The sequence below is a fragment of the Sapajus apella genome, unplaced genomic scaffold, assembly GCF_009761245.1.
Source record: "Sapajus apella isolate SASKATOON/1434 unplaced genomic scaffold, GSC_monkey_1.0 scaffold168, whole genome shotgun sequence".
NCBI classification, from domain to species: domain Eukaryota; kingdom Metazoa; phylum Chordata; class Mammalia; order Primates; family Cebidae; genus Sapajus; species Sapajus apella.
Window position 1 is genome coordinate 378975 of NW_022437108.1, and position 22732 is coordinate 401706.

General features: G+C 43.2%; 1 protein-coding gene and 1 long non-coding RNA gene across 3 annotated transcripts in view; one reads left to right on the forward strand and one right to left on the reverse strand.

Moving 5' to 3' along the window:
* The first annotated feature begins 1955 nt into the window (after window positions 1-1955).
* Window positions 1956-20300, forward strand: LOC116542414. Its single transcript, XR_004265212.1, has 4 exons — window positions 1956-2042; window positions 9661-9784; window positions 12572-13125; window positions 19965-20300. It is a non-coding gene; the product is annotated as an uncharacterized LOC116542414 (long non-coding RNA).
* Window positions 15686-22732, reverse strand: part of HMG20A (high mobility group 20A) — a 69336-nt gene continuing 62289 nt past the window's right edge. For both annotated transcript variants that reach the window (XM_032267293.1, XM_032267294.1), the window contains 2 exons: window positions 21962-22104; window positions 15686-18277 (listed from right to left, as the gene is read on the reverse strand). In XM_032267293.1, coding sequence (XP_032123184.1) covers window positions 21968-22104 — 137 coding nt within the window. In that variant the 3' untranslated portion in view covers window positions 15686-18277; window positions 21962-21967. The remainder of the gene's footprint in view (window positions 18278-21961; window positions 22105-22732) is intronic.

The window sequence follows — 22732 nt, forward strand, 5'->3', positions numbered from 1 at the left end:
TCTTAAGTTTCATCTGTTAAATGCTAATAACTCTTATTGTATAGAATTTTTGTAAGGCTTAAAAGTAAAAGCAACTACCACAACTGTGATCTCACTTAAAATAGAGTGACACGGCCGGGCATGGTGGCTGACGCCTGTAATTCCAGCACTTTGGGAGGCCGAGGCAGGTGGATCACTTGAGGTCCGGAGTTCAAGACCAGCGTAGCCAACATGGTGAAACCCCGTCTCTACTAAAAATAGAAAAATTAGCTGGGCATTGTGGCATGTGCCTGTAGTCCCAGCCACTAGGGAGGCTGAGGCAGGAGAATGGTTTGAACCTGGGAGGCAGAGGTTGCAATGAGCCGAGATCACACCATTACACTCCAGCCTGTGCAACAGAGAGAGACTCTCTCTTAAAAAAAAAAAAATAGAGTGATATTTGCAAGACTAATCTTGCATTTTAGAAAGGTTGCTTTTGTTGTGGCGTGCAGGATAAACTGGCAACGGGGAGTTAGGAGGGGGACAAATGAGACCGGGGATACTGAGGCCAGTTAAAAGGCCATTACAGAATTAGTTCATAGTGAAAAAGGGGAAAACAAAGCAATGGGCTCTGAGGAGAGTCAGGGAGAGCTGAATGCTGAAGACCCCACCAAGGCCTGCCCTGGTGGTGGTGAGAAGGGCCAGCTGCTAGGGGGATTCCCGGGCTGAGCTGGGGGGGGATTCTGTGAACGAGTGATGTGAGGCCTGGGAGCAGGGTAAAGAGCTGGGGAGAGGTGTGTAGAAGGACTCCAAGCTCTCCAGCTTCAGAGAGCAGTGGTATTATTAGCTGAGCTGACATACTGGAGAAAATGTGGGTTTGGGGACAATATATATTTAATTTTAGACCAATTGAGTGGAGGATTCTGCAGGATGCCAGATGGAGAAGGCCTGAGGGAGCGGGAAAGAGAGATCAGGAACTCCAGCAAGGGAAACTCAGCTCTGAGCTGTTTTATGCAGGAGGGAAGGCCTGGCTCTGAGGAGGAATGCCAAGGTCCAGGTGATGTTTGAGCAGTAAGGACCCTGGAAGGTCACTAAATGTCAGGATTTCAGATCAGGTGGGAATTTCGGAAGGCACAGTTCACACAGGATGGTAGAATTTATTAGAATAGTATGTCCTTCATTTATTTTGCTGGAGACTCAGAGATTGAGAGCTAGAGGGGTCATCTGGTCTTTGCACCTTCTAGGGCCAGGTCCTGAGAATAAGTAAGTGGAGAGACAAGACATTCCACTCTTCCCAAGAGTAGAATGGCAACCAATAAAGGTGGAAGGAATAACGGGCTTATCAAAATCACCGCAGCACGGTGAAGATACTGCCTGATTAGTGGACGTTATAGTCCTATCCAAATCCCAAGGTTTCAGTGGAGAGATGGAGATCGAAGGGGTTATGTGGCTTCCGAGGTGATGCCAAAGTGGCCCAGTTGGCGATAACAGGATGGTGTTTCTGTAGAACCCAGGGGAATGTTTTCGACTGTGAGATTGTTGTATGCCTTTTGAGGTACACGGGGCACATTAAAATCTCCATTTCATAGATGAGAAAAACGTCTCCAGGAGCTGAAGAGACCTGCTTCAGGCTGCACCCATGCTAACACGCGGCAGAACCGGGTGTGAACCCCAGACTTCCCATCTCCCACTGCACGCAGAACTCCTTCGGCTACCTGAGCTACAGGAACCCTGGGAGGCAGGGCCAGAGCTGCCCGGGGACTGCAGCGCACCGGGATGGGCATGGAGAAAGAGGAATATCACTTCAGGTTCAAGTTGCTAGTTTTGCAGAGTGTAACATTACCGCACAAGTCCCAGAGAATAAACAGAGTTAACACCCCATTAAATACAATGGACTTTCAACGTGAGCTCCAGACGTGCCTAGATTGAAACTAGCTGAGCAGGAGCTGGCCCGTGAGTAAAGTGTGTGACATGCACTGCCTTCATGCTTCCAAAGAGAAAAATCCAGCTCAGGGAGAAGACAGCGCCGGCAGCAGCTCTGTAGGCTCAGGGCTGAGGATCCGGTAATGAAGTCTTTCTGGAAGGTAAGAAAGGGCTGTGTGCTGCATGCTATTTTTAAACATGCTGGAGCAGCACATGTATCCCTGGCCCACGCGCTTTCTCCAGCAGACGAGGGGCCTGGGGGAATGCAGCCAGGAATTTAGATGCTATTTATTGTATTTCCTTTTATCAGTCAAATGATTTTCCTCTTTCCCACATAGATAAAGATCTTCCACTTACAGCTGCAGCCCGCTGACCTCGTCGGGACTGCTGTGCAGCCTGAAAATTGGTCCCAGGGAGAGAAGGGCATTGTTTTTCGGCGGTTGCTTGGTGGGTTGGTGTTTCTTCTCCCAGCAGGGAAGAGATTGTTTTACAAAAAAATATTAAAAATCTTCCGGAAAACAAAAACTGATTGTTTTCTGCCTTTTTGCAGAACTGAAAGGATATCCAAGAAGTATAGTTCACCAGCCACCCCCCTCGCATTCCCCCAGTATCTCCACCCCACCTTTCGCCAACACACTCTCTCTCTCTCTCTCTCTCTCTCTATCTATTAATATCTCTTTCTCCTGCAGCAAGTCTGGCCCTGGCCCCGGACCCACTGCTGTGCTGCTGTCTTGGCAGGCAGCAGGGCAGAGGGGGCGGCAGCTCTGTCTGAGCTTGTAAGTTGAGTCAGTCTCTTGGCTGTGCCAGCTCTGAGGCCCTTGGAGATGCCAGTATGCCTGAGTGGGAGCAGCTGCAGCTCACCCTGGGCTGGAAGCCTCGGAGCCAGCCAGGCCTCCAGAAGCCGCATTCTCAGGCAAGGGTATGGCCCGAGGGCTGCTGATCAGCTGGAGGCCTCCACTTGGGCAAGCTGCCCTCATTGTCTCGCCTTGCCTGGGCCTGCTGGCCAGGTTCACAGGCCAGAGACAGTGCCACTGTTCCTCACCTTCTCGGGAACGGGACCAGCAGATGCTGTGAGAGGCTGGGGTTTTATTGTAAATCCTCTTCACTTCTGGCTCATTGAGAGCCACAAAACATAAAGAGAGCCAGCTAGAAGGAGGGAATCCAGCCCCTTGCAGGCTCGTCATTTGAACAGCAAGGAGCTGCAGGCCCCTTCCACACCCGTGAGGGCCGGCTGTGGATTGTGACAGAGCTGCCAGCTTCCGGGAACCCCAGGTCCCCTCCCAGCATTGCAGTGCTTCCTGGCCGGGACAGCAGAGGGCGCCGGCTCCCCTGCAGGCACTGGGTCTGGGGCCGCCTTCCCGCACATCTGGAAATGGGCTCTATCACTCTTGCAAAATAGGGCCAGGGATCTGTCTGTGTCAGATGAATTGGCACCCGAGTGAGCACGCATACACATCAAGAATTCCGCTTTCTCATTAGCGCTATTTCCCCCTCAAGAGCACTTGTGGAATGTGGGGAATTTGCCTTGCCAAGGCAGCCAACACATCTGAGTCCTGGGCTTGGTCCGGCCTCGGAGGAGTGCTTGGCGGGACCACCTCTGGTCTGGAGCCTTTGCCCTTCCCTCCACGGAAAAAGAAAACAGGAGGGCAGGACCTCCCAGATCTTTTCCCCAGGGAAGAAAACTAAAAGTGTTTGGTACTGACCTTCCGGGCCCTCCTGAAGAAAGCAAATGCCTCACATTAACAGGTCCTTAAGAAATAAGATATAATTCCAAGAAAGCATCTTCTTAAATTACAAGCGATTAGAAATACCAAGGCCATGTGCAAACAATGGAGAGGGGAAAGGAGAAACTGGGTGAGGAGGGCAGGGCTGAAGCCAACCCAGGGGCCTGGTTGCTGTTCTGAGGCTGCTCCCTAGACTTCCGAAGGCTGCATGCATTTAAATGTCCAAATTTTCTCGCAGAAGCCAGCTTGTACTTCTCTTGGGCAAACAACACATCAGTCTAATATGGTGTGGGAGAAATATGTTACATTTTTTTATGAACAGAATGTTAACATCACCTAGAATCAATATTTATATCCAAGAACACAGTGAACGGGCTTGTTTTGTGCTGCATGGGTTTAAGACGGGGACATTTGGAGGGAGTAGGGAGACCCCCCTCCTCCCACCCAGAAAGGCACACCCAGGCAGTTTCTGCCTGGGAGACCATGCTTGGCTCCCTTCCTCCCACACAGTCCTCTGTCTCCTGGGATTGCAAGAGGAAGCCAGAAGCAGCTAGTGGGGCAGGAATTTGTGGCGAGGTTCAGGACGTGAGGCAGTATCCTGTCTGCAGAACAGCCACGTACCGTTCGTGAGGGCTTCGGTGGGGGAAGGAGGGTCAGGACATGCGTCCAGCATTTCCTACTGCAGATCAAAGCAGGGGCGGACACAACTTTACACAAGTCCTTGGTTGAGGGGCTTCTAGGGGATGAAAAACAAGGAATGGTGGGGGTATGACACTTTTCTTTCATACTGCAATGAAAAATGGCCAGGCAACTGCCCTTATCTGAGGCAGCCATTGTGATAGAGATGGAAGCTGAGGTCTCCTGGCCTTAGAGTGCTGCACATTCTTCCAGAGGCTTTGGGGACACTCTATCAAACGCCTTAGACTGGAATTCTCTTGCCTCAGCCTCCCGAGTAGCTGGGATTACAGGTATGCGCCACCATGCCCAGCTAACTTTTGTATTTTTAGCAGAGATGGGGTTTTGCCATATTGGCCAGGCCTGTCTCAAACTCCTGACCTCAAGCGATCCACCTGGCTCCAGCTCAGCCTCCCAAAGTATTGGGATTACAGGCATGAGCCACCGTTCCCGCCCACTTTACTGCCTTTGGAAGCTACTGGGCCTGCAGCCTGGAGACAGCTGCTTGCTCCTTACATGTGCAGTCCTTACCTAATTAGAAAAATAAAAACAAACAAAAATCTTTCCCCTTTCCCAGAAGATTTAAGGTTTGCTTGCAACAGAGCATCTACAAACGTGAGGCTCCTCTTCACCTAAGCAGGCTGAATTGGGGCCTCATTTTGCAGAGCAAGCAGGCCCACTTCATTTTCAGATTCGATGTGAAGGTTGCCACATTCAACCGTAGCACTTGTCTCTCATTAAATGCCCAGAGCTCATTATGATATATCTTGCAGAAAAGTCTTTGCTGCTTTAATAGGCATGATCTTTAGAAAAGACCCTTTGGCTTATGTATAAGATCAAGGCATGATTAATCTTGGCCTCATTTAGCTGTGGGTCACCAGTGTTCAGGCTAGAGTGAGACCTCGCTTTGCATGATCACAATTTACAGTTTTCTATAATCTACATTTTTTCTCTATTTGTTAGCCTGTTTTGTTGTTTTCGTCTAGTTCTAAAAAACAACCAGTAAATATCCCAATCATATTTGCCATAAAATCAGCCAAGATAAACATATTATTTCATTATAAACCACTATGCGTAGCATCCCCTTTATGGTTGCAAAGCTCCTCCTGCAGACCCATGTAAGTTTAAATATTCTGAACATCTTTAGAGATCCTGCCTGATTTAAGCCAATGGAAAAGTCTCACTTGGGTCCAGATGTTGTTCTGATATCAAGGGCAGGATGAAAGAATGGTGAAAGTTGGCAGTAAGGGCTGGGTATAGTGACTCATGCCTGTAATCCCAACGCTTTGGGAAATTGAGGTAGGTAGATTGCTCAAGCCTGGGAGTTTGATACCATCCTGGGCAACATAGTGAGACCCCGTCTCTATAAAACGTGGAAAAATTAGCAGGGTAGTGCGCTGTGTAGTCCTAACTGCTTGGGAGACTGAGGTGGGAGGATCCCTTGAGCGCAAGAGTTCAAGGCTGTAGTGAGCGATGATCGCACCACCGCACGCCAGCCTGGGCAACAAAATGAGACCCTGTCTCAACACCAAAAAAAGTGAGCAGTAGGGCAAAGAATAAAACTGAAATCTTTAGGCAGGGGTGGCAGCAGTTGGTGGGGTTTGACTGTCTGCCTGCAGAGCAGTGCCAGGATCTGGGAGAAAAGTGCTAATTAAAAAAAGCCTCCTTGGAAGTCTTTGGTAAATGTCATTCCAAGTCCAGACCCACCTTTTAAGCTGTAGAACTGTCAATAGAAATGCTTACTTAACACCTACCTCTGATGACTTAACACTTGCATCTCAAATGAACATTCCCACAAGCCTCTCTGATTCCCGGCCATTCCCCTGCCCCAGTCTGCTCCTCTTCTAGTCATTCCATCTCAGTAACTGGTGCCCGGACCATCCGTGTGAAGCACAAGATCCCTGGAAACGCTCTCTCCCTCCCGCCTCCCTCTCACCCATCACTCATCTTGTTCCTTCTACCACCAAAATGGTTGTATTCCATCCTCTTCCCCACATCATTCTTCACTTCTACAGCCTTAGTCCAGGATACCACCACCTCCGGAGGCATTAGAGCCATGGCCACAATTTAGCTCACTATTTCAGTGCTTCACAGAGTAGTCAGAATAATTAAAAAAAATTTTTTTTTAAACTAGATGGTATCACTCCCCTTTCTGAACCCTTCAGTGATTTCCCCCTGCACTGAGGAGAATATCCCAGATCCTTGGGCTGGGTGATAAGACCACACGTGGCCTCACTCTTGTCTGTCTCTTGCCGTTCTTCCCTTATATTTCCCTGCTCCAGCTCCCTGGCGTTCTTTCAGCTCCTTTAAATCACCAACGAAAGCTGGCTTTTGTGCTCTTTTCCTGACTCTCCCCGAGTCCTACTGGTTTTTCATCTTAAGTGTCACTTCCTTGAAGGGGCCTTCTTCCTTGACCCCATCATTTGAAAAAATAGTTGCCCGCTATGCTGACACATGCCACTACTGCCAACATGCTGCCAATATGCTGCCACACGCCACCACTCTTTTCCTGCATTTGACACCACAAGGCAGCCACATCATAGCTACTTACGTTTGTTAAATCATGTTTCTTCCACTAGCTATGAGGCTCCATGGAAGCAAGAATCATCTGTTTTGCTGTATTCCTACTGCCTGCTCCAGAGGGTAATGCATGTTAGTTGAACCAAGTAATGAAAGTAGACTACACATGGAAAGCTGCCTACAGGGTATTTACACTGTATTCCTGCTGAACCCGCCCACCGGGCCACAGTTACCCAAAATTCCTCCTTGAAGAATCCCTCACTGAGGTTTGGGAGAAACCAAGTCAGCCTCCCAAATGTCTCTAATCCCCTCCTTTGCTCCACCCCCACTGCATGTTCTTCTTCTCCTTTTTTTTCCTTTGAGACAGAGTCTTGCTTTGTCACCCAAGCTGGAGTGTAATGGTGTGAACATGGCTCACTGCAGACTCGACCTCTGGACTCTAGTGATCCTCCCACCTCAGCCTCCCAAGTGGCTGGGAGCACCATCATGCCTGGCTAATATATATGCTTTTTGAGACGCAGACTTGCTCTGTTGCCCAGGCTGGAGTGCAGTGGTATTATCTCAGCTCACTGCAACCTCCGCCACCCAGGCTCAAGTGATGTTCCTGCCTCAGCCTCCTGGATAACTGGGACTACAGGTGCATGCCACCACGCCTCATTTTTTTTTAATTAAAAAAAATTATTTTATAGAGATGAGGTCTCAGCATGTTTCCCAGTCTGGTCTTGAACTTGTGAACTCATGCAGTCCTCCTGCCTTTGCCTCCCAAAGTGTTGGGATTATAGTTGTGAGCCACTGTACCCAGCCCCTGACTGCATGCTCTTCTTACCTTCCTTCCTGGCTATTTTAAAAGTTTCCTAACCAGTCTATCTCTGTACTGCCTTGGATTCAGTATTTATGCTAAGGACCACAATAATGAATGGGGGAGAATTACATTTTGATTTTCACAAACCTCTCATTGAAAATTTGCATTTCTTTTGAGCAGAAACATTGGCACAAGTCCCAGTAGTACTGGCAGGACCTGTGACTTTGCCACCAACAAGATCACAGATATTTTCATACTATATTATAGCCACTGCATATGTTGAAATATTATTTATAGTCACTATTACTTTAAAATTATGGTCATTATTAGAACTAGATCATGTTATTTAATGCTTTATCAAGAACCACAGATATTCCTACATAACACATTGTTAACATTTTGATAGGTATATTTTAATATAGTGGATTTCCTTTGTAATTTTATTTGTATTTTATTCACTTAAAAACATTTCTAAAAGGTCTTATGTTTAAGTCTTTAATCCATCTGGAGGCAAAACCATTCAGGACCTAGGCATAGGCAAGGACTTCATGACTAAAACACCAAAAGCATTGGCAACAAAAGCCAAAATAGACAAGTGGGATCTAATTAAACTCCAGAGCTTCTGTACAGCAAAAGAAACAGTCATTAGAGTGAACTGGCAACCAACAGAATGAGAACAAATGTTTGCAATCTACCCATCTGAATAAAGGGCTAATATCCAGCGTCTACAAAGAACTAAAACAGATTTACAGGAAAACAACAAACCCATTCAAAAGTGGGCAAAGGACATGAACAGACACTTTTCAAAAGAAGACATATATGAGGCCAACAAACATATGAAAAAATGCTCATCATCACTGGTCATTAGAGAAATGCAAATCAAAACCACATTCAGATACAATTTCATGCCAGTTAGAATGGCGATCATTAAAAAATCTGGAGACAACAGATGCTGGAGAGGATGTGGAGAAACAAGAACACTTTTACACTGTTGGTGGGAGTGTAAATTAGTTCAACCATTGTGGAAGACAGTGTGGTGATTCCTCAAGGACTTACATATAGATATTCCATTTGATCCAGCAATCCCCTTACTGGGTATATACCCAAAGGATTATAAATCGTTTTATTATAAAGACACATGCACATGTATGTTCATTGTGGCACTGTTTACAATAGCAAAGACCTGGAACCAACCCAAATGCCCATCAGTGATAGACTAGACAAGGAAAATGTGGCACATATACACCATGGAATACTATGCAGCCATAAAAATGATGAATTTGTGTCCTTTATAGGAACATGGATGAATCTGGAAACCATCATTCTCAGCAAACTGATGCAAGAACAGAAAATCAAACACCGCATGTTCTCATTCATAAGTTTGTGTTGAACAATGAGAACACATGGACACAGGGAGGGAAGCATCACATACTGTGGTCTGTTGGTAGGGGGACTAGGGGAGGGACAGTGGGGGTAGGGAGGTTGGGGAGGGATAACATGGGGAGAAATGCCAGATATAGGTGACAGTGGGATGGAGGCAGCAAACCACATTGCCACATATGTACCTATGCAACAATCCTGCATGATCTGCACATGCACCCCAGAACCTAAAGTACAATATATATATATAAATTCCTAGAAGGGTCCACAGAATTTACCAGATTGCTAAAGCAGCTCATGTCAGAAAAATGGTTGAGAGGCTGTGGGTAGTTTTTATTTTCTCATGTCATTGCCTTGCAAAAACAGACTTGATGCCTTCCCTCTGCCTTCAAAACAAAAGCTAAAACCCTTGGTATGACATTCAAGGCCCATTTACAATCCATTTTCAGAACACCTCACTATCTTTCTTTTTTGTCAACACCCTAGACATAACCTGTGTTCTAGTCACACTGAATTACTTGAGTACACCAAAACTGTACTTCTATCTCTAGGTCTATTTCCAGCTTATCTTAAGGAAGTACTCTTTTTCTAAGGCCCAGCTCAAAATGTTATCCTGGTAAATCTCTCTTTTGCCTTCCCCCAAGCAAAACCACTGAATCTTTCCTTTGTATTTTCCAGAATACTGTGCTCACAGCTGTTGGATCATTTGTCAGATCCTACTGTAGTTAGCTTTTGTATCTATTTTTTGTTATACCGTGAGCTTCCGGTGGAGACTTCCTCAAGTTTGCACCCAAAACACATAGTAAGTCCTTGGAAATGCTTGAATAAATATTTCTAAAATATTCATTCTTCTGAAGGATGAATAAAATCCATAATTACTATAGTAGTTTGTCCTTTAAACCAAGAAATTCTTCTGATAAATATAACCTGAGTCTACTTCAAAAATCCACCAGCCCCAAGAAAAATAGAAGGTTGTTAGCTTTCATTCCACTGCCTGGACCCAGCTGCCTTTAGTTGACTTCTATCCTTGAAGGTAGCAAAAGCACCCTTCGCAGGAACCCATTTGCTGAGTCTTTAAACTTCCTGACTATATCAGTGATGTCTTCTCATCTTACCCTTCTTTGAATGATGCCAAATGTATTTTTGACCAGTCTCCTTTAAGCAGACGCTTCCCATTTCTTGCCCTAGGATTTTCGAATGGTCAGGTTATGGTATGATTTTTATATCCCAGAACATTCAGCTGCTTGATGTCAATCTTAAACAAATGCAGATGCAAGGTTTTAAAAATGCTTTTCCTAAGGAGCTTGAAGATTTAAAAAGGAGACCATTCCTTAATTTCACAGTTCAATGCACAGCTTGAGTAACTGGATCTACAGGTCTGCACATGCGCCGAGGATAGATGGAATGTTAGCAAACACTGACCTGAACTTAGAATCTCAAGGAACCACAGACTTTTAAGAACGGAAAGGAACTTTTTTTTTGAGACGGAGTTTCGCTCTTGCTACCCAGGCTAGAGTGCAATGGCGCGATCTCGGCTCACCGCAACCTCCGCCTCCCGGGTTCAAGCAATTCTCCTGCCTCAGCCTCCTGAGTAGCTGGGACTACAGGCACGCGCCACCATGCCCAGCTAATTTTTGTATTTTTAGTAGAGATGGGGTTTCACCATGCTGACCAGGATGGTCTCGATCTCTTGACCTCGTGATCCACCCACCTCGGCCTCCCACAGTGCTGGGATTACAGGCGTGAGCCACCGCACCCGGCTGGAACTTTTTGACTAATAGCAGAGAGATGTGTCTTGCCCAGGGGCTCACCTGTTGTTGGGATTTCAAGTTTAGCCAGTCTAAAACAGAATCCCTGATTTTTCTTCCGTGATGTTTCATACTTAAGTCGGCAATCTCAGGCCATGGCATCTCTATCTGCTACCCGGTTTCCTGAGCCAAAAAAACAGTCATTCTTCTTCCTTTTTCTTTGATGGAGATGGGGTTCCACCATGTTGCCCAAGTTGGTCTCGAACTCCGGAGCTCAAGCAATCCACCCGCGTTGGCCTCGCAAAGTGCTGGGATTACAGATGTGAGCCACTGTGCTAGGAAAAACGGAGTCATTCTTGATTCTTTTTCTTTCGTTCTCCACGTCCCATTCCTCAGCAATTCCTGTCCCTTATACTCCCAAACTATATCCTGAATTAATCTGTCCTTCCCCACCCACTCTAGGCTAAGCCACTGTCATTTCTCACTTGGGCTCCTGTGCCAGTCTTCTCACTAGTCTGATTCTTCTCTCGTCTCCCCCGCAATTCTCTACACGGCAGCCACAGTGACCCTTTATTTTATTTTATTTTATTTTTGAGACAGAGTCTTGCTCTGTCACCCAGGCTGGAGTGCAGTGGTACAGTCTTGGCTCACTGCAACCCCCACCTCCTGGATTCAAGGGATTCTCATGCCTCAGACTCCTGAGTTGCTGGGATTACAGATGTGCACCACCATGTCCAGCTAGTTTTTAATTTTTATTTTTAATAGACAAATACAAACATGGTTTGACCATGTTGGCCAGGCTGGTCTCCAACTCCTGGCCTCAAGTGATCTGCTCGCCCCCACCTCCCAAAGTGCCGGGACTACAGGCGTGAGTCACTGTACCTGGTGCAGAGTGCCCTTTAAAAACAGAAATCAGATCTTGTCACTCAGTTGTGTAGAACTCTCTTCACATTACACTTATGACAAACTACAAACTCTTTACGAAACTTCTGAGGATCTACCTGATCTTGCTATTGCGTGCCTTGCAACTCCAAAGCCTCTCATTTACTCTGCTCTAGCCTCACCAGCTTTTTCCCATGCGTTGAAATTCCAGAGCTTATTCCTGCCTCAGGACTTCAGCCTTTCTACACCCTCAGCCACTCATCAGGCTGGCTCCTTCGAATCAATCTGGTCTGTCTTCAGAAGACACTTTTTCGGAAAGTCCTTTTCTCTCCCCTAGCTTATATCATTTCCTCTTATCTAGGTAATTAGCTGAGATGAGTTTGTTAGGTTACTTGTTTATAGTCTCTTCTTCCCCAGCAATGTATAAGCTCTGCGGGGGCTAGGACCCAGAACAATTCCTAACACAAGAAAGATATTCAACAAACATTGTTGAATAGGTCTAATTCAAGTTCTCAGACTCACCGTACTATGCTACGGCTTTGAACTCATGGCACTCCCATTAGTTATCTCTAAGACAATATGGGTATAGCAGATTGTAGAGTCACAGCTATCTGGGTATAAACCATTTCTCTACCTGTTCCCTGTTCTGTGACTGCACCAGTCACTTCCCCTATCCGTGTCTTAATTTACTTACTGTAAAAATGAGTATAGTAGTCCTACTCTGTAAAGTTGTGGGAGGAATTATCTAAATTATGTAAAAAGCACAGCAGAGTGGCCTCTAGTGTGTGTCTAATTGCTATTTCTCTTTTCCCTTGAGTCTTCCACAAATTATAACAGTTTATATTTAAGTGTCTTCTACTCTATGACAGGCTCTATTCTAAGTGTTTTACATGGATCGACTAATTTAATCTACATAAAAACTCTACAGGACAGAAATGATAAATATCACTGGGTTACAGATGAGAAAACTTAACATAGTGGCTTATGCAACTCGCCTAAGGTCATATGAGAGGAAAGCAGCAGAATCCAGACCTGACCCCAGCAGTGTTGTCCAATTTCAGAGGTAGTAAAACAGTCATTGACTATCTTTACCATGATCCCATGGTAAGATACACATTTTACATCATAAGTATGTGTAGGCATATGGCTGTATCTAAAGTATAAATATGTTTCACAAAATAATACCCTTACTACCTGTGTGCATTCTGATAGTTTCTCCTCATTTTAATTTTTAAAAATGTTTGACCAACTTACTGATTTAATGATCTATTAATGAGTCAAAACTGCACTTTGAAAAACTGCTTGTCTAAATTACAATTTATCCAACTGTTCTGACCCTTCAGCTACTTCAACCTCTACCAGAAAAACTGATGGCTCTCAGTTCAGATATTCATATTTCATGTATATTCCAGATGAAGTCGTTATTAATTATTAAGATACTGATCACCCACCCTGACTCAGACCTACTCCCCATTGCAAACTCTTTTGCATTTATGGAAAAATATCTCATCAGGTAAGATTCAAGTAATTCTTTCACTCTCCAAAAATTATTTGCCTTTATTAAAACTATTAAGGCAAGCTGCCCTATGTTAGAACTATTTATGTACATGTCTGTCTTTCCCATTAGGGGATCAGAAACTATGGAGGGCAGAAACCATGTTTTACAAACGCCTTTGTAGTCCCAAATAAAGGGTGAATTAAAGTGAAATGAAAAGAGGTTGGTATAAAAAACTCTGGCTTTAACCATTGCATGGGGTGTGTGTTAAGAGAGATTCAGAAAAGACAACATTCTTATACTGAATCATACATATTCCCACGAAAACATATAAGGCATACTCCCACTGATCTGGTATTGCAGGTGGTTCATAAAAATCCTTCTATCTGGAAAATCTGCATTGGCCATGCACTTAATTTCCCAATGGCATTCCTACCTCCTTGTGGCTCCTCCTTTTGCATTTCACTAAACTAAGAGAATTTACATTTCTACCTCTGGCAAGTTTCTCCCTGTAGACACATAGTCCTATGAACACCAAACTGAAAAGATTTCTGGATGAGCAGATGTACATTAACATTTTCACCTAGCCTGACTCTCAGTCCTGATCTCTTTAATGGGCTGGCATATCAACTACTGTTTATATCCATAGATATTGAAGTATATATCTGAGTGCATGCTATGTATCAAAGGTAAATAAATAAAACAAAGAAAAAGCCCCTGACTTGGAACTCTCAGTTGCAAGGCAGGAAATTCTTTCAGAGGGCAGGAAGTAGCTAGAAGCTTTTCCGCTAAGCAATACTTCAATTTCCCCACCCTTAGGGAAAGCTTATCCTGGTGTTGTTTCAATTCAGCAGATGCTGAGCAGTTGGAGAAAGGGAACAAACAACTAGGGGAAGTATTAGCACCTGTTTATGTTGACTTCTACTAAACAAGACTGGCCGCCAGCTGTTGCAGGGTAGGAGAGGAGTTAGAACAGGAAACGCCAACTCAGATGGAAGCTAGTTTTTGGCTTTCTGGCTCTCCAGGGGAAACAAAAGTGTCGAGGAAGTATGTGGTCATTCTCAAATGGCCAAGAGGCAAAGGCAAGATAATACACTCCATTCACTAACATGGTGGGGGGGTGGGGCTTAGAGTGCAAACGTGAAGTCATGCATCGTTATGAAATTAACGTCAGTTGCCTACTCTATATCCATTGTCTCCTTTTTCCTTACTAAAACCTGTATATTTTGGGCACAGTAACATCCATGCAAGAATGACATTTCTTGGCCTCCTTTACAGCTAGCTATAGTCACATGACTGAGTTCTGGCCAAATTAAGCGAAAGTGTTGAATATGATTTCCAGGAAGACTCTTTAGAAGGCCCTGACTCAGCTAGGTTTGCTCATTTCGTCCTTGCCCTCTTTTCCTCAGGCTGCCAGGAATTTCTGAGTAAAAATTTCTGATGGTCAAGTGGCTATTTTGGACAATGGGGTGACCTTGGGAAAGATCATGTTACGGTAGTCAGGAGCCTCCAGACTAGCCTTGAACTGCCTAACTTTGGCATAGTTTTCTATGAGAAAGACACACTTCTTATTTAAGCTGCTGCTAGTTCTGTTGAATGTAGTCAAACCCCAACCTGAGATACCCTGATAATTATTGGCAATCACGTAAAGATACTTCCTATCTTCTTGTCCTCCAAAACGAGGTGGATTCTGTTACCTAACTCTATCCTTCTTACAACAGTACAGGAGAGCTGAGGCATGTGTTATGTGAGAAGAGGAAACTGGAGTTGGAACAAATCAAGACTTGCCCAATGCCACACAACTGGCTGCTTGGAGATCGGCAGGCTCTGGAAGCCAGGTTGCCTCACCCCTAGGATTTTTAAAAGCATAGTAGAAATAGGTGACAAATTTCCTTTAAAAAGATTTTGATTGGTTATTTTTAAAAAGCAAGCATTTAAGCACATCTCCTTTCTTCTATCAAATGATCTATAAAGGGGACATCAGAGTCACCGACTAAACATCTTTTTAAGTTGTCTCCAGAATACTACTGCTATATTAAAATGAATTGGAATTCACTGTATTGTTACAGCATACATTAAAGGAGCTGACTTCTCAAATAGGTAAAGATACATTTTGAAGTAGCAATTAGTAAAATGAATGTGTTACTGTTTTAAAAGCATAACAGGTGATGATTAATGTAGAGCTGACAAAGTCTTTAAGAGGAAAAAACAAAGTAGGACTTTTTTTTTTTTTTTTGAGATGGAGTCTCGCTCTGTCAGCAGGCTGGAGTGCAGTGGCACGATGTTGGCTCACTGCAACCTCCGCCTCCCAGGTTCAAGCAATTCTCCTGCCTCAGCCTCCCGAGTCACTGCGACTACAGGTGTACACCACTATGCCCAGCTAATTTTTGTATTTTTAGTAGGGATGGGGTTTCACCATGTTTGCCAGGATGGTCTCGATCTCTTGACCTCCTGATCTGCCCACCTTGGCTTCCCAAAGTGCTGGAATTATAGGTGTGAGCTACCACGCCTGGCCAGAGGTAGGATTTTTTTTTTTTTTTTTTTTTTTTTAACAATGAAAGTAAAATTGAATCAGGTGAATTCAACATAGAAAAGTTTTAATGAGACAAATGTCAAACAAGCATATCAACTTCTTAAAAAACAAAGAAAATCTGCAAGTTTAATTACAAAAACACTTATACAGAAAACTTGGCATTTCAACAGTTCCAAACACATGTATACAGGTTTTTTCTAGAATTAGTCAGAAATAAAGTACCTTGTCTCCCCTTCCTCAGCTGCTCCTTGTATTTTAATAAAAAAAGAAAGAAATCTGTAACACTGAATAGGAAACAGCTTATTTTTTGAGAACATAAAAGTATAGTAATATCTACAAGTGAACTGGGAAACATGAGTTAGGTATTGTGCTAGCCTGTAACTTCATTTACTGCGTTCCTCGTTGAGCACAGAGGAGGCAGGAGGTGGCACAGACCTGCTCTATAGACACTGACAGTTTTGTCGCATCTGCATCCTAGCATCATTCTAGAGTCAGGTGGGTAGTTATTGGGAAAGAGAGCATTTCAAAAACAAGCTGCTTATTTTGTGAAATTGACTTCATACTGTAGGCTCTCTTGAGAGCTCATGTGTTTCTGAATATGCAAATGTTTCTAGTCACTGTCAAGTGTCCCATCTAGAGTCAGGAGAATGATGATCCTGGACCACATTATAGCCTTTTCTGGTCACAAAAGCAGTGCGAACAATGCTGCACAAAACTGAACACAAATGAGAAACAGAAATATGAGGAGGAAGAAAGAAGACAGAAAGCATCTGGCAGAAAGAAGACAAACCTCCACAATGGGATCTGGATGTCCTGCCACGGAGAGTGAGTTCTGGCTTGGACTTAGCAGACAAGGAGTCTAAGAGAAGTGGCAGAAATAGCAGATGATGGCAGGGAAATAGGAAAATACAGAAGAGCAGGAGAACTGGCTAGGTTGATAACAACAGATAATAATGGATTCCTATTCTAAAAAATTGCAAAGTGATGGTATGGGGGCTTCAGCACATGGAAATTTGATGTATGTTCACATAAGATATTTTAAAAACAGATTTTGTTGTTGTTTTCCTTTGGACTAATAAAGAAAACAGGCAAGGAGATGCTGAGAAGCCAGGATGGTATAGCAACATGACAAGGAGTTCTGCCTACACCCTGACTTACAGGCGTATTGTGAGAGGGGCCACACTTCTATCCACCTGCCTGCAGTGGTGTGGTGCCCAGACAATGGGCTCTGCTTTGGTTCCAAAGATCTCAGCTGTAACCTTTAGCCTTGTGCTCTAGAGTGTCAAAAAAACAGACAAAGAAACAACCCAAAAACCCTGAGGTAAGAATCAGAACCTCTCTTTCCTTTTGCTGTTAAAGGAACCAGAAACTGCTAGGCATGATGCTTGAGCCCAAGAGTTGGAGGCTGTAATGTGCTATGATAGCATATGTGAATAGCCACTGCACTCCAGCCTGGGCAACACAGACCTTATCTCTAAACAAAACAAAACAAACAAAAATGAACCAGAAAGTCCTCTTTACTTATGCTATTAAAGAAAAAAATCACTAAGGAGGGAGAAGGAAAGGAAGCCTATCTTCTTCACATGGATTCAGCAGTTAATGGGTACAGAAGGAAGACAAAGGACATAAGAATTCTTCCAGGCCTTTTCTGTGAGCTCAAGAGACTATTTTGAATGATATTTCCACCTATGTAGATCCATGAATCATTATTCCAAAAGAAGACAGGGATTCCCTCAGTTTTCTTGAAATAAACTTTGGGCTTTGTACTCTTTCCCTTTCTCCTCTGTTTACAAGTGACCTTTTCCTCAGCAAAAATGCTCCACAAGACACTGCCAACAGATGGGAACAGAAGAGCCTTGCTGAGGCTGGGACTCCATGTCTGTGCAGGAGCAATGCTTAGAAAACAGCAGGCAGTACCAGCGAGGAAGGAAAGAGCATTCTCCTTTAGGGCAGCAATCACAAAGCCACACTGAGGGCTGGCACCCACTGAGCACCGTGTGGGGTAGGAAACACAGCCTTGCTCCACAGGGCACTGTCAACAAGAAGCTCCTTTCTTTGGAGTCACAGCAGGGCAACAATGGGAGAAGACTGGGCCTGTCCAATGCAAGAAACTCTCCTTCAGAACCTTGCTGAGCAACAAAGTCCAGAGGTCAGAAAATGGAGATGTATAAATTGGTGGGGGCCAAGAAAGCAAAAATGACCCCCAGAGGCATTTAAAAAAGTGACAGCTAGGTAACAAAACTGGAGCTCCATCGATAAAAGGGTCTAAGCAAAATTGCAACAATGAGAAGTCTTCCTTTCTGCAGCAGCGGACGTCAGCGTCAAGGTCACCTAGTAGGCTGAAGATATGCAGATCCACTCTAAGAGAGATGGAAATGATAGGGACCTGAAGACCGGGAAGAGTGGCTGGATACTTTCAAAGCTTCCCATGTGGACAATTCCACAGGAAGCTCATATACATGTTGCTGCCCCCTCATATGGCTTCCTGGGATGACGGCCTTTCACTCACTGATAATTCTTTCACAAGCAAAGGGATCTGCATGCTTTCTCTGCCCCAACTCAGTTCAAATTTCCATGGATGGCTTCTCATTCCTCACAAGTAAAAACACTTATGGAACATATTGGAGCTCTAAGAACCTGCAGAATCAGGGAAACAAAAGAAAACAAAAACAAAGAGAATAACACCAAGAAAGTTTAAGTATTAATCAGAAGGGGTTAGCGCTATGGATTTTAAAAATGCTTTGGTTTCATAAGGGTTAAGGGGAGTGCAGGGTGTATGTAAACTAAATAACTCATAAAGCTGCAAGCAGGCCACCTCATTGAAATGTTTCACATAACATTTCAATGAGAAACATGGCCCTGCTCCAGTTCGGCAACAATGGGAGGTAGGAAAATCAACAGCTAAACACAGATAAGCAACTATCAGGGACAAATCTGAGGAGGGAAAATGAGTGCCCTACTTTAGTCCGAAGAATGTATCGTCAATCAAAACCAATTTTCTTCAAGTGTTAACCTAAGGATATCTGAATGTATAGACATACTATGTACATATAATCAAGAACATTTCTCATATTAATAAAAATGCAGTCACATAAGAAAGATTTTTTTTTTTCCCAAACTCAAACAGCCAAATATTATCATTGAAGTCAGGCAACATATGCATTTTAGTAGTTTAGCTAAGGTAGTCACCTTTCAATTTAAAATCACCTCTATGACTTCCTCCTGGCTCTACCTGTCTCAAGGCACTACTCAGCCACAAGAAATGTGACGGACAGGTAGGGCAATTCTTCCATTGTATATTTATCAAAATAATTTTAAAATGGGCTAAAATTCTATAACATTATAATTACTAGATTGTAATTTTTTTCTATTAACTTTCTATGTATCTTAACGCTCAATTTCAGGACATTTCAGTGCTTTCCCCTTCTGCCATCCACCTCTTCCTTAGAGCAATGTTTTAGAAACCCAGTGAATGACAGTTTAGATCTCTGTGGTTCTAGTCTTGGATTCTGTACTCATGTATGCGGGTATTTTCAAGCAAGGTGTTTCTCCTCTCTGGGATTCAGTTTCTTCATATATAAAATGTTGGATTTCTAAAGGTCCCTTCCAACTCTAATACGCTCCTCTGAAACTTGTAGACTGTTAGCTTCCCTTCTCTCATTGGCTCCTGACAGTGGATGAAACCTTTGCCAAACTCTTGTCAGAGTAATTAATTGCACCATGAGTGCTGGGGTCATCAGGCCTCACTGTCTGTACATATCTGTATAATGAGGCCAAACTAGTATTAATCATATCTTTGTAATTATTTCCTTTGACAGTTTTGGGGGGTGTGGGGAACCATCTATTGTTAGTTATGTTTGCATGGCTAGAGTGTAAGAATCTGTAGCAATATAACAGTTCACACTTTTAGTTATTTTTTTCAAGGGCAAAATATTTTTAAGTTGAAAAATCAAGGATAATAGTAATATTCTAATTTTCAAAGACTCTTCAGAAAGCAAATAATACAGTTTATATTCTTAAGATGAACAAAGCTTTAGGAGAATCTTACTGGCAAAATGCTCAAAATGGAAAACCACTTTTGGTTCAATACTTAATTAAGTATCCTATATCTATGTGAAGAGACACCATGTTATCAATTAATGTTTTCTTTCACAATCTTCCACACTGTTTCTCCCAGCTCTCACTTTTCAAGCCTACAAGAGTCCTAATTGAAAACACTGTGTAAAAATGGGAAGGATGATGAGCTCCTGAAAATCCCAGGCCTAGATTTACAAGCTGTTCCCTTCATAAGCAGCAGCAGTAATGCCACTTCTTTACTCTGCAGGGAGTCCAGCCATCTCTAAGTTCGGTCCGTTCCATCTGGCTACTCACTGGAAGGACGGTAATCCTTTCCCCATCAGAGCATAGCTGAGGCTAAAATATAATGAATTGCCTGGTACAGTGACCATCCAAGGGCACACCAAGAAGTATAAAGACCTCTGTCTTTGTCTCTACTAGCAGATGTTGCCTCATTAGACAAAAAATCATGGGCTTTATTTATCTTTAGGTATGTTGCTCAACCAAACGAAGCCAGAATATAAATTATGTATATGAGTGTGCTCATGTACTCACAGGATGAATAAAGATTCAAACCCACGACCAGTCATTCTGAGGAACAACATATCCTCTGCTGACTCTCGTTTGAGTATCCATATATAGCCACCTCGTCGTAGGGTCCAACCTTAAAATTTCCACACAGTTTATGTGTCTCCAGGTATGGAATAACTTAACCACTAGAGCAAAGGGATGCCGATTTGATGGTACGGCATACTAAAAGGATATCCTATCTCTAGAAATTTGAATGAACAAATACTAATTCCATTTAAGAAATGACCATTAGTACCAAAAAGTGTACATGGGTAGATCTCTTCTGGAAATGGAGAAAAAAAAATTTTTTTTCCTCAATAAAGGAATAAATACTTCTGCTCATTTGTTGAATATATATTTTTAAAAACCTATTTTCTCTATCCTTTCTTTTTTGCTTACTTATAATTTTTCTTTTTCTTTTTGAGACAGAGTCTTGCTCTGTCACCAAGGCTGGAATGCACTGGGTGACCTAGCTTACTGAAACCTGAACTCCTGGGCTTGAGTGATCCTCCTGCCTCAGCCTCCTGAGTAGCTAGGATTATAGGTGTGCACCATCAGATTCGGCTACTTTTTTCCATTTTTATATATATATTTTTAAGGTGGAGGGTCTTGCTATTTTGCCCAAGCTGGTCTTGAACTCCTGGGCTCGGGCAGTCCTGCTTCAACTTCCCAAAGTGCTAGGACTACAGGCATGAGCCACTGTGCCCCACCAAGAGTTTACTTAAAATTTTTTTTGAGACAGTGTCTTGCTCGGTCACCCAGGCTGGCGTGCAGTGATGCAATAATGGCTCACTGCAGACTCACCTCAACCTCCTGGGCTCAAGTGATCCCCCCACTTCAGCCTCCCAAGTAGCTGGGACCACAAGGGCATGCCATCATGCCCAGATAATTTTTTATAGATGGAGTTTTGTCATGTTGCCCAGACTGGTTTTGAACTCCTGGGCTCAAGCGATCGGCCTGCTCTGACCTCCCAAAGTGCTAGGCTTACAGGTATGAGCCATTGCGCTGGCTGAAGAGTTTATTTTTTAATCTATTAAAACCAGGTAATTACCTCTTTGTATTGTGAGTTCACATCAACATTTAACAGACAACAGTCACTGTGCTATTGGGTGGTGAATATAAAAGTTTCCTACTTACGTAGGCTCACAAATATACAATGTCTCACCGACTACTTCTAAATTATCATTAGTATTTTCCAGAGAAAAGGAAGATTAAAAATTAAGTTATATTTATTTTGTTCTGAGTGCTGCTGTAGGGATAATTTCCTCTAAGTTTTCCACTCACTTTTCAAAACCCTTTGGGAAACCAACGCCCAAGAATATAGCTAGTAAGTGACAAAGCTAGAACTGGGGTCAAAGCACAAAGACCATGCTCTTTCCATTAAACCATTCTGAAGCAAGCATGAGAAAAAACTGTCTTGATTCTGTTTTCTTTTATTTTTAGAGATGGGATCTCACTGGACTTGAACTGCTGGGCTCAAGCAATCCTCCCACCTCAGCCTCCCAAGTAGCTGGGACTAAGTGATTCTGTTTTCTAATATTATTTATTACATTTAACAACCATGCAACAGGAATCTTAACCAAGTCTCCAACTCATTCATCCAATGTAATCCCAGGGTTTTAGTGGTATTGATAAAGTCTGATGACATCTTATTTTTGATGATATGCTGGCATATAAGTATCAGTGAGCACTCACCATTCCCTAACGATCAAGCCTGTTCACAACTTCTCGAACTGTAGCTATGAAGTTTTCATTGTCTTGGGGATTAGCTAAAATAATACTGTGCAGTCTGTTCATATATGAGTCAATGGTGTCCACTGTAGGTGTCTCTCCACTTCCTGAAGTGAGATGAGAAGAAAGTAAGAAAATCCTATTCAGTTTTATCATAAAACACGATTTAAAAGAAATATTGATTCTAATGTGGTCTGCTCCACAGACGTGCTTTTTATTTTAGAAGAGAGACTTTAGATCTCAAAGAAATGAAGTTAGTCCACATATTCTAAATAAACAGATGGGCTATATAATTGCTGTATAGTATATATGGGCAGCTGCATGTAACAGAAGGTTAGAGACTCTCTCAGATTTCTGCTATGACTATCCTCAAAATGAAAGTATGTAAGAAATACCAGTGTTCATTTTCTCTTCCCGTTAAAACAAAAACAAATACAAAGCAAACATACATACATAAAAGGAAGCACCCTCCTCAAGATTTATTACTTAGTTTCCAGTGTTCTGAATAGCAAATTAAGCTTAAAATAAAGGAAAATTGATACTAAAATACAAATGGACAAAAATTTGAATGACCAGAGACCCTGAAACATGGGATGATTTTAGCCAATACTGACGTTCTATTATATGACCCAATCCGGAGAAGAAAGAACGTATTTTAATTAATTTTCCTCTGGAGATTTCAACCTCTCCACACCAGTACAAACATAGATAGCACCCCACTGCTCGCAACACACA